This window comes from Mycena indigotica (assembly GCF_014461135.1).
Source record: "Mycena indigotica strain 171206Taipei chromosome Unknown Mind.scaff0006, whole genome shotgun sequence".
In the NCBI taxonomy this organism is placed as follows: Eukaryota; Fungi; Basidiomycota; class Agaricomycetes; order Agaricales; family Mycenaceae; genus Mycena; species Mycena indigotica.
In genome coordinates this window covers 3,151,588-3,164,914 of record NW_023503005.1, presented here as the reverse complement: position 1 = coordinate 3,164,914, position 13,327 = coordinate 3,151,588, and the positions used below count along the sequence as shown (strand labels likewise).

General features: G+C 50.4%; 9 protein-coding genes across 9 annotated transcripts; 4 read left to right on the top strand and 5 right to left on the bottom strand.

Moving 5' to 3' along the window:
* Nucleotides 1–170: 170 nt before the first annotated feature.
* Nucleotides 171–1,561, bottom strand: MIND_00749200 (SCF E3 ubiquitin ligase complex F-box protein GrrA; the record flags this gene model as incomplete). Its single annotated transcript, XM_037364190.1, has 3 exons — nucleotides 171–317; nucleotides 374–1,369; nucleotides 1,424–1,561. The coding sequence occupies 3 exons, from the start codon at nucleotides 1,559–1,561 to the stop codon at nucleotides 171–173; spliced, it is 1,281 nt and encodes a 426-aa protein (XP_037219834.1).
* A 382-nt stretch (nucleotides 1,562–1,943) lies between these two features.
* Nucleotides 1,944–4,559, bottom strand: MIND_00749100 (SCF E3 ubiquitin ligase complex F-box protein GrrA; the record flags this gene model as incomplete). The annotated part of the gene is made up of 3 exons (XM_037364189.1): nucleotides 3,275–4,559; nucleotides 2,940–3,226; nucleotides 1,944–2,891 (listed from the first exon to the last, which is right to left on the bottom strand). Exons 1-3 carry the CDS (start codon nucleotides 4,539–4,541, stop codon nucleotides 1,944–1,946), a joined length of 2,502 nt encoding a protein of 833 aa, XP_037219833.1. The 5' UTR covers nucleotides 4,542–4,559.
* Nucleotides 4,560–4,585: 26 nt separating this feature from the next.
* Nucleotides 4,586–5,056, top strand: MIND_00749000 (uncharacterized protein; the record flags this gene model as incomplete). The annotated part of the gene is made up of 2 exons (XM_037364188.1): nucleotides 4,586–4,843; nucleotides 4,892–5,056. The coding sequence occupies 2 exons, from the start codon at nucleotides 4,586–4,588 to the stop codon at nucleotides 5,054–5,056; spliced, it is 423 nt and encodes a 140-aa protein (XP_037219832.1).
* A 33-nt stretch (nucleotides 5,057–5,089) lies between these two features.
* MIND_00748900 (U6 snRNA-associated Sm-like protein LSm3) lies at nucleotides 5,090–5,501 on the bottom strand (the record flags this gene model as incomplete). The annotated part of the gene is made up of 2 exons (XM_037364187.1): nucleotides 5,090–5,347; nucleotides 5,394–5,501. 2 exons carry the CDS (start codon nucleotides 5,499–5,501, stop codon nucleotides 5,090–5,092), a joined length of 366 nt encoding a protein of 121 aa, XP_037219831.1.
* A 59-nt stretch (nucleotides 5,502–5,560) lies between these two features.
* On the top strand, nucleotides 5,561–6,511 carry MIND_00748800 (U1 small nuclear ribonucleoprotein C; the record flags this gene model as incomplete). Its single annotated transcript, XM_037364186.1, has 9 exons — nucleotides 5,561–5,566; nucleotides 5,615–5,666; nucleotides 5,715–5,774; nucleotides 5,822–5,986; nucleotides 6,034–6,111; nucleotides 6,158–6,187; nucleotides 6,234–6,266; nucleotides 6,316–6,348; nucleotides 6,402–6,511. The coding sequence occupies 9 exons, from the start codon at nucleotides 5,561–5,563 to the stop codon at nucleotides 6,509–6,511; spliced, it is 567 nt and encodes a 188-aa protein (XP_037219830.1).
* Nucleotides 6,512–6,625: 114 nt separating this feature from the next.
* MIND_00748700 (U1 small nuclear ribonucleoprotein C) lies at nucleotides 6,626–7,196 on the top strand (the record flags this gene model as incomplete). Its single annotated transcript, XM_037364185.1, has 5 exons — nucleotides 6,626–6,793; nucleotides 6,851–6,887; nucleotides 6,936–7,033; nucleotides 7,082–7,106; nucleotides 7,153–7,196. The coding sequence occupies 5 exons, from the start codon at nucleotides 6,626–6,628 to the stop codon at nucleotides 7,194–7,196; spliced, it is 372 nt and encodes a 123-aa protein (XP_037219829.1).
* A 40-nt stretch (nucleotides 7,197–7,236) lies between these two features.
* MIND_00748600 (uncharacterized protein) lies at nucleotides 7,237–9,299 on the bottom strand (the record flags this gene model as incomplete). The annotated part of the gene is made up of 6 exons (XM_037364184.1): nucleotides 7,237–7,272; nucleotides 7,324–7,416; nucleotides 7,466–7,612; nucleotides 7,657–8,581; nucleotides 8,635–8,998; nucleotides 9,062–9,299. 6 exons carry the CDS (start codon nucleotides 9,297–9,299, stop codon nucleotides 7,237–7,239), a joined length of 1,803 nt encoding a protein of 600 aa, XP_037219828.1.
* An 88-nt stretch (nucleotides 9,300–9,387) lies between these two features.
* MIND_00748500 (Myb-like domain-containing protein) lies at nucleotides 9,388–11,128 on the bottom strand (the record flags this gene model as incomplete). Its single annotated transcript, XM_037364183.1, has 6 exons — nucleotides 9,388–9,456; nucleotides 9,514–10,247; nucleotides 10,297–10,408; nucleotides 10,454–10,581; nucleotides 10,629–10,706; nucleotides 10,768–11,128. The coding sequence occupies 6 exons, from the start codon at nucleotides 11,126–11,128 to the stop codon at nucleotides 9,388–9,390; spliced, it is 1,482 nt and encodes a 493-aa protein (XP_037219827.1).
* A 266-nt stretch (nucleotides 11,129–11,394) lies between these two features.
* Nucleotides 11,395–13,319, top strand: MIND_00748400 (ATP-dependent Zn protease; the record flags this gene model as incomplete). The annotated part of the gene is made up of 10 exons (XM_037364182.1): nucleotides 11,395–11,724; nucleotides 11,769–11,798; nucleotides 11,847–11,954; nucleotides 12,002–12,104; nucleotides 12,149–12,231; nucleotides 12,283–12,309; nucleotides 12,354–12,441; nucleotides 12,485–12,725; nucleotides 12,775–12,933; nucleotides 12,983–13,319. 10 exons carry the CDS (start codon nucleotides 11,395–11,397, stop codon nucleotides 13,317–13,319), a joined length of 1,506 nt encoding a protein of 501 aa, XP_037219826.1.
* Nucleotides 13,320–13,327: the final 8 nt, after the last annotated feature.

The following is a 13,327-nucleotide window of genomic DNA, read 5'->3' as shown; positions in this document are numbered from 1 at the left end:
AATATGCGGACAGCTGGCGTGACAAGAGGTGCTTCCGTGCGAGTTCGTCAGGGCTCCGAAGGAGTTGGTGGTTGTTCTTTGAAAAAAAGGTCCGATTTAGTCACGACCACGTGCCGTAGCTGTCAAAACCACACAAAAGTACTTCAACAGCTTATCGGCATGTTATTATTTCATAAACGACTATACAGATGCACTGTCTCTTCCGGCACTCTCTCAGCGTTTGAGTGCTCAAATGTCTTGGCCAAATGGCGACGCAGCTCTGAGATTCCCTTTCCGCTATAGACGTAAAACGCCTTTCGCTGAGCAATAGTAAAATCCTGCAGAGCAAGCGTTTAGTTAGTTGAAACGCTGCATACAGCAGAAGACAACGAACCTCTGGCGGCTGGCGACAGAATTGGCGCAATTCAGGGCGCTGGCTGAAACTGGTGACACCAGTCAAACTCAGGTGGTCCAACTTGTCCGCTTTTTGCAGCAGGGCATGGATGGCTTCGACCGAAATTTGGTCGCAATAAGAGAGATGGAGACGCTCCAGTGTTCCATGTAGGCCCTCTGCCAGACCGAAAATGGCCTTGTCTGTCAGGTTCAAGCAACGGACTAGACCGACTCGGCGCAACTTGGGGAGTGCAGCCAACTCAAAGACGGATATGTCGGTCAGGAGGGTACACGACGCGAAGTCAACATATCGCAAACGAGTGCATGCATGCACGAGCGCGCGAACAGCGCCATCAGTAATGTTCCCGAGGTGTCCGAGTTCAAGATGGTGTAGGAAATCGCCCAGTTTACAGATCGCGTCGACACTGCGGTCAGTTAGCTGGCTGCATTTGTGTAGGATCAGGTGACGGATGTGTGGGGCGTGCGCTATGATACCCTCGATAGCCGCATCCGTGATGCCCAGGCATTCCCTCAGGTCAAGGACTCGAAGGTCCTCAAATGTTTTGCCGATGACGAGTGGCATAGCGGATGCCCCGACTTGGACCGCAGCAGGGAAGGCAGCATCAGTAAGCTGCTCGCAAGATGATAACCGCAGTTCTTGTAGATGATTCAAGTGAACCCAGATATCGCGAATGGAAACATCGGTTATGAGCTTGCAATGGCTGAGGTCCACTTCGCAAAGGAGGGGGCAAGAAGTTGCCAACGCAGACACAGCATGGTCCGTAAGCTCTTCAAGGCCACTCAGTGTGACTCGACGAAGCAGAGGGCAGTTGCCTGCAAGGGCTAAGATCCCTTCATCCGAGACACTTTTGCAATTCGTAATATTGATTTTCTGCAGGTGTGGCATGGACGAGGCCAGTTGGACAATCGTGGTATTGTCCGTGTTAACCACCCCAGTGAGGTCGATGGAAACAAGGGACGTCAGAGCGGGCAAGACCTGATTCAGCGCGTCCGTCGCTACTTGTTCAGAATCAACCAGCTACGTCGCTACTTGTTCAGAATCAACCAGCTTCAGGCGCTGGAGGCGTTCACTAAAAGTGGGGTCGCGAAGCTCTTCAGTGAGGGATTGGAGGTTGAGTCGGTGAGTGATTGAGTGTTTCGTGGATTGTGACCTGGAGTGAGGGTCCATGGATATCGCGAGCATGTCTTGAAGCTCGAAGGCTTCCTTGGAGTTGGAAGTAGACTTGCAAGGTCCGAATACTTATTCATGAGTAGAGGCTGGGGCCAGCGGGGTATTGATCATTGACAGGTCGCGTGACTTGGGCGTGTTGTGTTCGTGTTTGGAGGCTCTTCAGTCCTCACTCACTCCTCAGTGGTACGAAATAATATCTAACTCTAAACCAAATTTATTTCATAGGGCACAACACACAAACTAATATCCTTGGGTCCGGAAAATGATACAAAAATTACGAGTGCTCATACAGATGAAAATTGTTTCCTACAGAATGTAAGGCAGAATATAAGGGCACGGCAAACAGGAAAGAAACGGTTAAATGTGGGACAAATCATTCCTAATCCTCTGTGGGTGGGGAGCGTCGACCAAAGATGAGCGACGAGGCATATTGCTCTGCTGCGTTAAGCGTATTGCGTAGGCTGCGCTTCACACTTCTTCCGCGATGGTCTGGCCTAGTTGCTTCACTACCCAAAGCAGATTGGACTGAGTCGTGCAGCTCGCGAGTTGTTGGAGAGGATGGTTCACGGTAGGGCCATGCAACACTACTCGAAGAGCCCGCCAACGTCGTTGTGGTTGATGATGAAGGGTATGAAGAGGAAGGCACCGAGTCCACCTCGACGAGAGGTGGCCGTCGCCCTTCTCTTCTGGCATTTTGTGCGCCACGGCCATGACCGATCTCTGCGTAATTAAGATCAGGCGTCAATGCTCCAGTCCCCTGTGGGGAGACAGGCTCCTGGTAGGTTCGGAAGAAGCCTGCCCCGTTAGTCCGACCACTGCCTTCACTGGGAGCTGGTGATCTTGACGTCTCTACAATGGGTAACATATCTGCAACTCCGCTGCGAGCATTCTGGCGAACAATGCGGGACGGTCCTGGTTCTTGTTGACTGCGATTCGAACTCCGTGGCGTAATATGGGCATCAGCTATTGGTGTAGCCGTAGGGGTTCTCGATTGACGTTGCCTTTGTGAAAAAGATGGTTGTACTGGTGGCGGGGGATTGGTTGGCAACCTGTTTCCACCACGGACAGAAGCCAGTTGCTGAAGATGAAGGAACATCCTACGTGATCCGAACTCGTCATCTTCTTCGATTTCTTCGGGTTCAGGCTCAGGCGTATCCTCTTCACGATAAGCTTCAGCATCCATCATCTCTTCCTCCTCTTCTTCAGTGTCGTCTGTGGCATTCATTTCCGTCAAATGATCAAACAATTCTGTCAAAAAGCCACGGAGTTGGGAAACTCCCTTCCCAGAATAAACGCAAAATGCCATTTGCTGAGTGGTGCTAAATTCCTATGATGGGATCAGCTACGGATCACAGATAAATAGAGAGGAACAAACATGGGGCGGTTCACGGCAGAATCGTTGGAGTTCAGGTTGCCGGAAAGCAGGTACGCCGGTCAAGCTCAAATGTGTCAACTTGTGCAGCTTTTGCAACAAGAAATGGACGGCCATGACCGAGATTTGATCGCAATAAGACAGATGTATCCGTTCGAGAGTCGCATGTCGGTCTGCAAGAGCGAAAATTGCCTCATCTGTGAGATTGCTCACGCGTACTAAGCCAACGCGGCGAAGTTTAGGGAGCGCGGACAACTCAAAGACCGACATATCAGTCAAGAGAATGCAGTCTGTTGGGTATCAGTCAGCTCGTCGAAACATCTAGAAATACCGCCTACTTGCGAAATCAACGTATCTCAGTCGGGTACAAGAGCGGGCTAGGGTGCGAACAGAGCGATCCGTGATTTTGGCGGCATGGCCGAGATGGAGATAGTGAAGGTACCGTCCTAGTTTGCATATGTTTTCAACGCTGCGGTCGGTCAACTGCCCACATTTGGAAAGCACCAGATTACGAATGCGAGGAGCGTGTGAGATGATGCCATCAACGGCATCGTCCGTGACCTGAGAGCAAGCAGTCAGGTCAAGCATCCGAAGGTGCTCAAATGTTTTGTTGATTACGAGCGGAGGCAGGTCGGAGGAAACAACCGTATTGGGGAATGGATTAGGAGCCTCAGCAGTTTCTAGTTTGATTGGAGCGGGGAATGCTGCGTCAGTCAGCTCAGGGCAATGGGATAGCCGCATTTCGCGCATATGGTTTGAATGGATCCAAATGTCCCGTATGGAAACATCGGTGACAAGTTTGCAGTGGTTGAGGTCTATTTCGAGAAGAAGGGGGCAAGAGATGGCGAGCGCGGAAACGGCCCGGTCTGTAAGGTCTTCTAGGCCACTTAATTTGACTCGGCGAAGAAGGGGACAGTTGTTAGCAAGGGCCAGGACTCCTCTGTCTGACACGCGTTTGCAACCCGCCAGATTGATCCCTTGTAGACGCTGTGCCGAAGAGGCGAGGCCAACGATCGCAGTGTTGGACGTATTGCCCACGCCCGTGAGATCGATGGCAACGAGGTGGGTGAAGCATGGCAAGACTTGACTTAATGCATCTGCCGACACATGTTCGCAGTTTACAAGCGTAAGCCGCTCCAAACGGTCGCAGCGAGCAAGGACATTGAAGGTACGGTCACGAAGCTCTTTTCCAAGGGATAGGAAGTTGAGTCTGCGGATGAAACTGGCGTAGGTGAATGTCTGGTCCGGAGAGTCGAGGAGAGCCGCCATTTTTACGAGGGTGTCGTACTTTGGGAAAGCTGGTTTATGCCAAAGTAGCTCCACGGAGCACTCACACCAAGTCCGACTGACTTGGAGAGCAGTATGAAGGTCTTTTACTGCATGGAGGTGTTTGAGAATGTGGATGAGGAGTTCTGGAGGAATGCGAGATATGGGGCTGAGGGTGGTAGCAGGGGGTAGAAGGGAGAGTCGCTTTGTGTGGGACCATTGGGCCGGCGACAAGACAAGGGTGTCGCTGTCGTCCTCCTCTATGACGGAGGTGTTGTGCTCGTCTTCATCGTCGTCCGAGAGAGAGCGGGAAGAGGGGTTACTATGCTTATAGACCATTCGTGGTGGTTCACCAGAGAGAACAAGGCTCCCACGTGCACCTGATGGATTTGGAAGAATCCCCACTGTCTGGTGTCGAACTCTACAATGCGCGTAGGGCTCGCTGGCTCACTCCTCCGGCCACGCCACCAACACCAGCCGAACCAACTCCCTCATCAACGTCCAGGAGACGACTCGAACAGGTTCTCAATGCTCCCGATGCCTTAACCAACGACGATGTCTGGTATGGCAACATCGAGAAGATATGGAAAGGCCTTAGTGCTGGGGGCCGACTTAAGAGAAGACTACCAATGCAGCTTGTGGTAATATGGCTCCCCGATCTATTCCCAAAATCTCAGCTTCGAAAACAGGTCAAGATTGTTCATGCTGCTTGGCTGAGAGATAACACTTGGCCGGCCGGTGCTATCGTCCAAGAGGACGACGAATTAGACCCTCCTCCAGCCCCGGTATTGGCACCCACGTCAGCCCCGTCGTCAGGTATATCGACGCCATGGACACAAGTTGAGGAGGGTTAGATACACAATGGAATTTTATGACGAGCGCTCAATTCACGTTCGCGACGGAGGAGAAACCTGCTTCGATTTGAGCGGCAAGGCACACAGGACAGAATTTCGATGACTGACCAATATAACGCCGTCCCCACGGACAAACAACATCTCTACTTTTCTTTTTGCAACCTGCTCAATAATTAGCCTGGAAATCTCATGGTCGTCATCGCGCACATTGACAGCGGTCGTAGCTTCGTCTACAATCATAATCGTCTCTTCAACATCACTCATTATAAGGTTCATGTGTCCGTCGTAAGCCTATAAAAACATCAGCGATCGTTCAAAGCCAAACGCGTCGTAGTACATGTAAGATTCCCGTCAGTTCTCTGTCTCCTCTGAGCTTTACAAAGACGCGTTCGCTGAGAGAGAGTCTTATGAGGTCGAATGGTTCTTGTATTGAAGACGTCTCCATCGTGGTAAGAAAGCAAACAGTAGTCACAGTCGGCGCATCTCTTGTTCTCGACCATAACAATGCCTGTAATTTTTCTCTACTTTGCTCTCTCTTCCATGGTTAATCTGGTTTAGAAACACTACTGCGACTACTGTGATGTTTTCTTGACTCACGATTCCACCTCTGGTAAATTGCATCAACTTACTAGCCTTGGTTGATTCACACTCAGTGTAGTCCGCAAGGCACACAATAGTGGGCGGAATCACCTAGCGAATGTTCGCGACTACTATGCTTGTAGGCTATGTTTTTCGTCATCCACATTTTTTGCTCACGCAAGGCAGCACTTGGGCACGACAAAGCTCAGAGTATCATCGACCAAATTACTTCTGCATATGAGACTGGCAGCGGCCCACCACCTGGTGGTTTCGGATTCGGACCTCAACACCTCGTTGCCCAGCCGCCTCCTGGGTTTGGCGGTCCGATGCCCCCGCCAGGCTTCGGTGGTCGTGCGTTTGTGGTCTAACATATTCAATTCCCGTTAACTATCTCATAGCTCGACCTCCCTTCCCACCTGGTATGGCTCCGCCCGGTATGATGGCACCGCCATTTCCACCTAATGGTCCGATGGGAGGTGAGTCGTCAATTTCCACATTACTTCCCTTCCTAAATCTCTGCAGCCCCCCCATTTCCGCCGAATGGAATGGGAGGTGAGTGGTCAATTTACTATCTGTTGCGTTTCTTACATCCTCATAGCCCCTCCTTTCCCGCCCAATGGTGCAATGGGAGGTCAGTCTTCAATCCATTTGCCTGATCCCTTCCGACTAATTTCTCGTAGCACCTCCGTTCCCACCCAATGGTGCGATGGGAGGTGCGTGTCATGGAATTCTACTCATTTTGTTTTCATTGCCTCAAACTGTACAGGTCCTCCGTTCCCTCCACCAAACAATGCACAAGGACCTGGCCCGTCTGCTCCAGGAAACGGCCCAACAATGCATCCAGATCGCATGCGCATGATGGGCAATGGGCGTTGAGTAGAATAGCACTCTGTTTTATTCTTTTGTGTACCTTCGACTTGCTTCCGAAATTTCTCTTGGATATCCAATTCAGACGTCACGATCACCAGTCGCACGTTCTTTCTCCCTCTCATGTCCACCCAACCTCTACTTCAGCGTACAGCGGCTAAGCGCATCGCCCTTCCCGTTCGTGTCGAGCCCAAAGTTTCTTTTGCCAACGAGCGCACTTTCCTCTCGTGGTTACACTTCACCGTGGTACTGGGAGGCTTGGCAGTTGGACTACTCAACTTCGGCGATAATGTGAGTCTCTGCTCGTCCCCCGCTACGCTTCCGTCTGTTTAAATATTTATTCAAAAGGTCGGAAAAGTCAGCGCAGCCATGTTTTCGGTTATCGGTGAGCAGTAATGATTGCGCTAACCTGACCTTGAACTTATTATATCAGCAATGGGCATTATGGTCTACGCCCTTTACACATATCACTGGAGGGCTGCGTCAATTCGGAGTGGGGGAAGAGGTCCTTACGATGACCGTTTAGGGCCGGTGAGCCATATCCACCCAACAAGTTATCTTCCACTTACCCTCAGCCAGACGGTGCTATGCATTTCGCTACTAGGTACGTCTACATAGTCTGCTATTGGATCAAGCTGAACAACTTGCAGTTGCCATCGTCGTCAACTTCGTACTGCGGTTTACTCAAAGCTAATAATAACATTTTGTTTTGCAGAGCATGGAAATCCAGATTCCTACTTCAATGTTCGCTGCCGCTTTCCAGCAGGAACCTACTCGGATAAATTCATCCTAACAAATTGAACGAAAGCACAATAACAAACCTCGTTTCGGCTCCGAGTTATGTTTTGTTCCTGGTCAGATTCTTGCTTGTCGTCCCTCGCTTGAGTTTGTTTTCGCTTGTGGAGCGAACGATGCTACTCAGTACGCATTCAATGGATATCGAAATCGGTTTGAAAAAAGAACCTGGTTTGTCTGCGAGTCGCACAGTTGTTCTGTTACCTCTGGCAGAACCTCTTCATCCACCAGTTGCGCTTCTGCAAATGTGCCGCCCTCCTCTTCCCCATGAGTCAGCAAGAGGAAGGGATACTCCTGCATCTCGTCGAGCCTCCGCTAGGTTATATTAGAAAACAAAAGGCGCTTGGACCATGACTAACCAGACTTGTGGTGAACATGTTTGGCAGCTCAATAGCCCCCCAACCCACAGGAATGTGGAAATCTTGTCCACCAACCCCGAGAGTTATCCCCTTCTCCCAGAACGGCCGCGACACTGCTACGCCCGCACTATCTGAAGGGACAACAAAGACAAATAAGACCTCGACGTCGACGTGGTGTTTTTGATAAAGTTCAATAAGCAGTCTGATATCCTGACCCCATATTTTATGGGCCCGAGCAATCGCTGCTTGGAACAAAGTGACTTGCATTTTGTTCCCAACTTTGCTGGCTGTCAAAGCATCGAACGATGCGTAACTTTGGTGAGGTATGGTTAGTTGGTTCGGATTTGGCAAAACCCCACTTGAAGGATGGAATGGCGCGGGATGAATGGGAAGACGAGATGGCAGGGAAAAGGTCAGGCTGGAGCGGTGGAATTTAGCCTCGAACGGCGAGTTGCCCAACGATAGAAAATTAGGCATCAAGGCCTCGTAGAGTACGCCAGCCACTTGCGGCATGTGGAAGAATTGCGCGACGCGCTCATATTGCTCTTCAAGTGCGCACTTCTCCAGCTCGCGCACAAATTGACGAGCAAGAAACTTGGTCGGAACAAAATATTGGGGTTGAAACCCCAATGGCCATCGCAATTTGTGGCGGCCATGAAAGCGGGGAGGGAGCGCAAAAACGAAACTGTCGAATTCCTGCTGGATTATAGTAGGGTCGACAATACGGGAGGTCAAGTTTCGTATGCTTTGGATATTCGGTGACGGTACCAGATGACCCAAGTCTGCATGGATATCTCCCGAGTTTCTGATTCGGTTTTGGAAAGGGAGGCGAACAGCCGGCCCAAGCAATCGAAATAGTTGTAAAGGAGTGTAGAACTCGCCAGGGTCTTCAGTTGGTACCTCTCCAGCCAACTCACGCAACTCCCTATGGAATCTTCATGAGGAATGAGGGTTGACAAGTAGATCGAAATGACCTACTGGAGGCTGGAAAACTCCATCTCAGTCCACAAATCCATGGGCCACAACATCGCTATCTTACGCTTTGCCCAGGAGTACGTTGCGCGCTCGAAAACGGTCGATGTTGCCTGCACAATTAGTGCACAATTTGCCTCATTCATGAAGGTTGGTGGAGGGTGTGGGTTTCCAGGACCGGAGTCGGAAAGGACGAGGTGAACTCGAGGAAAATGGCAAAAAGCTAATTCACTTGCCCTGATTGTGAATAGCTCTGACTCGGAGACTGCAGGGTCAAAGACAATCGCAGTGTCCGCTTCGCAATGCCACGTCGTGAAGATCCTCCAATGTATAGCCAGAGCAAGCAGATACGACAAGCCGACCGATTTACCTAGAGGTTGGGTTAACCAATTGTTCGTTGATTCATAGAACAACGTGCCTATTCCAGGCTGACCGCTGATTATCAGGCCGCCTTGTGTGGCACGCGAGTTCGCGGTGGCCTTCCGTTCTAGTTCTTCGAAAACATAGGACGCTATAGAAGGATATTCCGGCCTTTCTAGGATTGGCTCGTTTCGCCAGCTCCTTAATGAGATCGAACGGATGCCCCCCTCTTCGACCACCGGATGGGTTGTTCGGAACTTGGTAAACCACTCTATGGCCCAACCATCCTCAGCACGAAGTGGCTCTTGCATTGAGGCTTGGACAATCGAGTTCATGTCGACAAGGAAAGACAGGAGGATCGACACAGGTCACGTTTTGTCCATCATAATTACACAAAAACTACTTCCGTTGCCGCTTTCGAGCGGATACCGACGTATCCACAGAGGATATAGACATTGACCGTCGGTGCTTCAGATTAAGAATTAACATAATATCAAAAAAAAAAAAAAACAATGAAAAACGGACCTGTTTTCGGGCGCTTCGCGTGCTTACAACACTCTGAGCTCTACCTTCCTCTGGTTCTGCCTCTCCGTCCGCATCCTCTAGTTCCATTGGCTCACCATCTTCGTTTTTTGGTGCAGTTGTCTGCATGCCAAGCCTGCCCCGCAATACCTGGATTTCAAATTCAACTCTGTCCACGTTCCTTTTCGTCTCGACTAGGTTCGTCGCAGCATCCATTACGTTTTCCAGATGTACTAGATTTGCTGCTGTTGGCATAACCAACCGTGTTGACGAAATACCCAGTTCGGTCATAGCCTGGACCACCTTCTGAGCTTGCGCCGCTTTCGGATAGGGGATTTTGAACGAGCGTAGGTATGCAACTTGGTGGGACTTGTTGAATGTACCATTTGGTTCCGTGCGGGTGATGCAGTGCTGGATATCCTGCGCTGAGCTCTTGATCGTCCGTTTGAATGACGGCGCAGACAACGGTGTTGACGGGCTGTCCAATTCATTGCCTCGTTTCTTCCTTTTGGGGTCCGCTAGGATTCCAGCAAGTTGTGCATCATCTTCAACAACATCAGGCAAACCCGATTCGATTCCTGCGACAGTGCGGAGGAGATCGTCTCGTTCTCGTTTGAACCGCCGCTCATTTTGTTCCAATCGCTTGATTTCCACGTAGAGTGCTTCCTCTTCAGCTATTTGTTGGGGAGTCCGGTTCTCCAGACTTGTGATATACTTTTTGCGAAGCACTTCTCTATCTGGAAGTAGGTCTTGAGAGAAGGAACCCCAAATAGAACTAAAACACACCTTTCTCAAAGTTAAAACCCGCAAGAAGCGCCTGCCGACTTGCATCGTCTCCTGTCCACGGCCGATTTCGGATGAGTTTACGACAAACGCCACAGTATCTGTCTTTGAGGTCCTTCACGAAAGTGAGAGTCGGGTCGACTTGAGAAATTGGACATACCTCAAGGGATCGTGGACTATCCTCTGGCCGTGGGTACTCATAACGGTCGTGGATGATATACCACCGGGTGTCATAATCTTTCACAAGACTCATGAGGTAATCTGTTTCCTCTCTCGTCCACCCCTCCTCTGGCCACCTCAATCAGCGTCAGTATAGAAGCCGCAAAGCTGCGCACCTTGAAGCAAGCTATTATATTCATCATCGGAGTATGTGAATGTTGGTCGTTGAACATTGTATTTCGCAAACTGGTACTCTTCACCGCATGTTAGCGGCGTGATTCGACACACACTGACGCGACGACATCCAGTGCTCACCTGAATTTGCATCACTCGTAGCCTTAGTCCAATGATTGAGCTGTAACGAGTCTGCTCGTCCACCATTCTTGAAAGATCGCCACTCCCTTCTCAACATTAGATAAAGCGCCATGAAGAGAAAGTTACGGTACCATTTAACCTTGGCGCTGGCGCCAAATGTTGGCTTTTGTTTCAACTGTGGTTTCGCGAATTGGGCGACAAGGGTGGTGGAAGATGGGCCAATGAGCGAGTAGAGCTCACGAGAAATTCCTTCTGGTTTACGCGGAGCGGACGCTGTTGGCTTCTTAGGCTGGGAAGGGCCCGCAATTGGTTGATGGGCAGGGAGGTCGAGGATTGAACGGACTTCAGCTGAAGTCGCCATCAAGGTTAGGGTCAAGAGTGCAAAACTCTCCCACGACACTTATTCTCACGCCTCTATTCCTGCGGCGGTGATCACCCCAACCTTACCACGACGAAGTATCGTTGTTTGCGGAAATCCAGTCAGTAGTCAATCGCCTGACCATGCGTCCGAACACGCAACTGAACGCGTATTAGCACACGTACTACAACAGACCGCAGCAGCACTTGCTCTATTAAAGTTGAACGCGTGTGACCTTAGCGCTTAACTGCTCTTGAGCTCCATCCACCATGGCCAACCTGACGGACGACTTCATCAACGTTTGGACCTCTGCTACTGGAGGCAACGAGTTTCACCAAGCCTGGTCTACTACAGCTGGTGCCCCGCATGCTAACCCGGTTCTGCAAGCAGCCAACGACCTCCGAAAGCTCTACCCTGAACATAGTCTCACCCTTACGCTCCATGATGTTATACACTTCCCATTGGCACTGTTCAGGCCTCTTCCGGAGGCACCTATGGTCACCACCACTTATTTTGCCCCTCTGGGTCGCCCACAAGGCAAAATAACTGGTGTCCTCGTGGACAGACCTGAATTCTTCGCTGCGTCTGTTGCTTGGGATGTGCGTAGCTCCTCCATAGCGTTATGTCCGCTCAAGATCTCCAGTCCTACGACTTCATTGTCTATGCAGTCACGGTAAGTCGCCAGGCAACCCAAAATTCGACCTGTCTGATATCTCCGCAGTACCCCAGCGGCTTCGGCACCTCCACCTTATTCTGCGTCTTGCATCAAGGTCCGCAGGAGCCTGCCCGCAAACTCGTGTTAGCAGCTGGCACATACAGTCAGTCCTTGGTAAGTCAATACGTCAACACCCTGTCACTCCGTACTGAGCAAAGTAGCATCAGGAAATTTGGGTCTACAACCAGGGCTTTTGGCAGAAGGACCACGAGCTCTGGCGGGACATTCAATCGGCGAGCTGGGATGATGTTATCCTTAAAGAAGGTGTGTACCATTGCATTGCCTCGGTATTGCCTCATTCTATCCAGAGTTCAAGACGGCTTTGAAGAAGGACATATACGGATTCTTCAAGTCAGAGCCCATTTATAAGCGATACGCAATTCCTTGGAAGGTATTTGTGTCAAATGGCACTGGGTCATTTGTTCTTACCAGCATTTTCTAGCGCGGCATCATCATGCATGGCCCACCGGTTCGTCTTCACGATGATTCCATGCATTCTCTGAGAGCACACAGGGAAATGGCAAAACTATCAGCATCAAGGTCGTCATGAAGACTTGTGAAGACCTCGGCTTTGCTCCTCTATATGTCAAATCCTTCCAAAGTAAGCCTCTTGGCTGCATATTACTCTTATTCAACATCTATAGGCTGGATGGGTGAGGAAGCTGCGATGCTAGATGTGTTTTCTAAGGCTCGCCAACTATCCCCATGTGTGGTCGTACTTGAAGATTTGGATGCGCTAATCAACGACCGCAATCGGTCCTTCTTCCTTAACCAACTCGATGGATTGCAAGGCAACGACGGGTTACTTGTCGTTGGAACAACAAACCATTTCGACCGCCTTGATCCTGGGCTGAGCACCCGTCCTAGTCGTTTCGATCGCAAATAGTAAGAGCTATCCTCCCTGTTCGCCCAAAATAAACTCAGAGATCACCAGTCTTTTTGATGACCCCAGCCGGGATGAGCGCGCCCTTTATGCTAAATACTGGCAAGGGAAACTCAAGGACAATGAGGAAATTGACTTCCCTGACTCTTTGGTCAACGAGGTGGCCGATTCGACCAGCAAATTCAGTTTCGCATATCTCAAAGAAGTCTTGTGCGTGTTTTACACTCTATCACGTTGTCCCCACTGATAAACTCCGAAGTGTATCGTCGTTGGTCACCCTGGCCGGATATGAGGGTGAGGACAAGCCTACGTTCGCGCAAATGCTGTCCCAGACAATCAAGACGCTTCGCAAGCAGCTAGATAAGATGGTGATATCGGCCAAGGTCTCCACCGAGTCTTCTGCCCAGAAGCAGGACTTCCGTCCTCTGTTTGATTCACTTTCTGGACCCTCATTCATGCCCACCTTGAATGAAACGGCAGCCTCAGGAACAGAGCTCGACTTCCGCCTCACTTTCGATAGACTCTCCTTGAATCGTCGGAACGATGTGGTGTTGAATGAGCTTGCAAGGAGGGCTGCTGAGAGCCGTCTGGATTAGATCTGTAC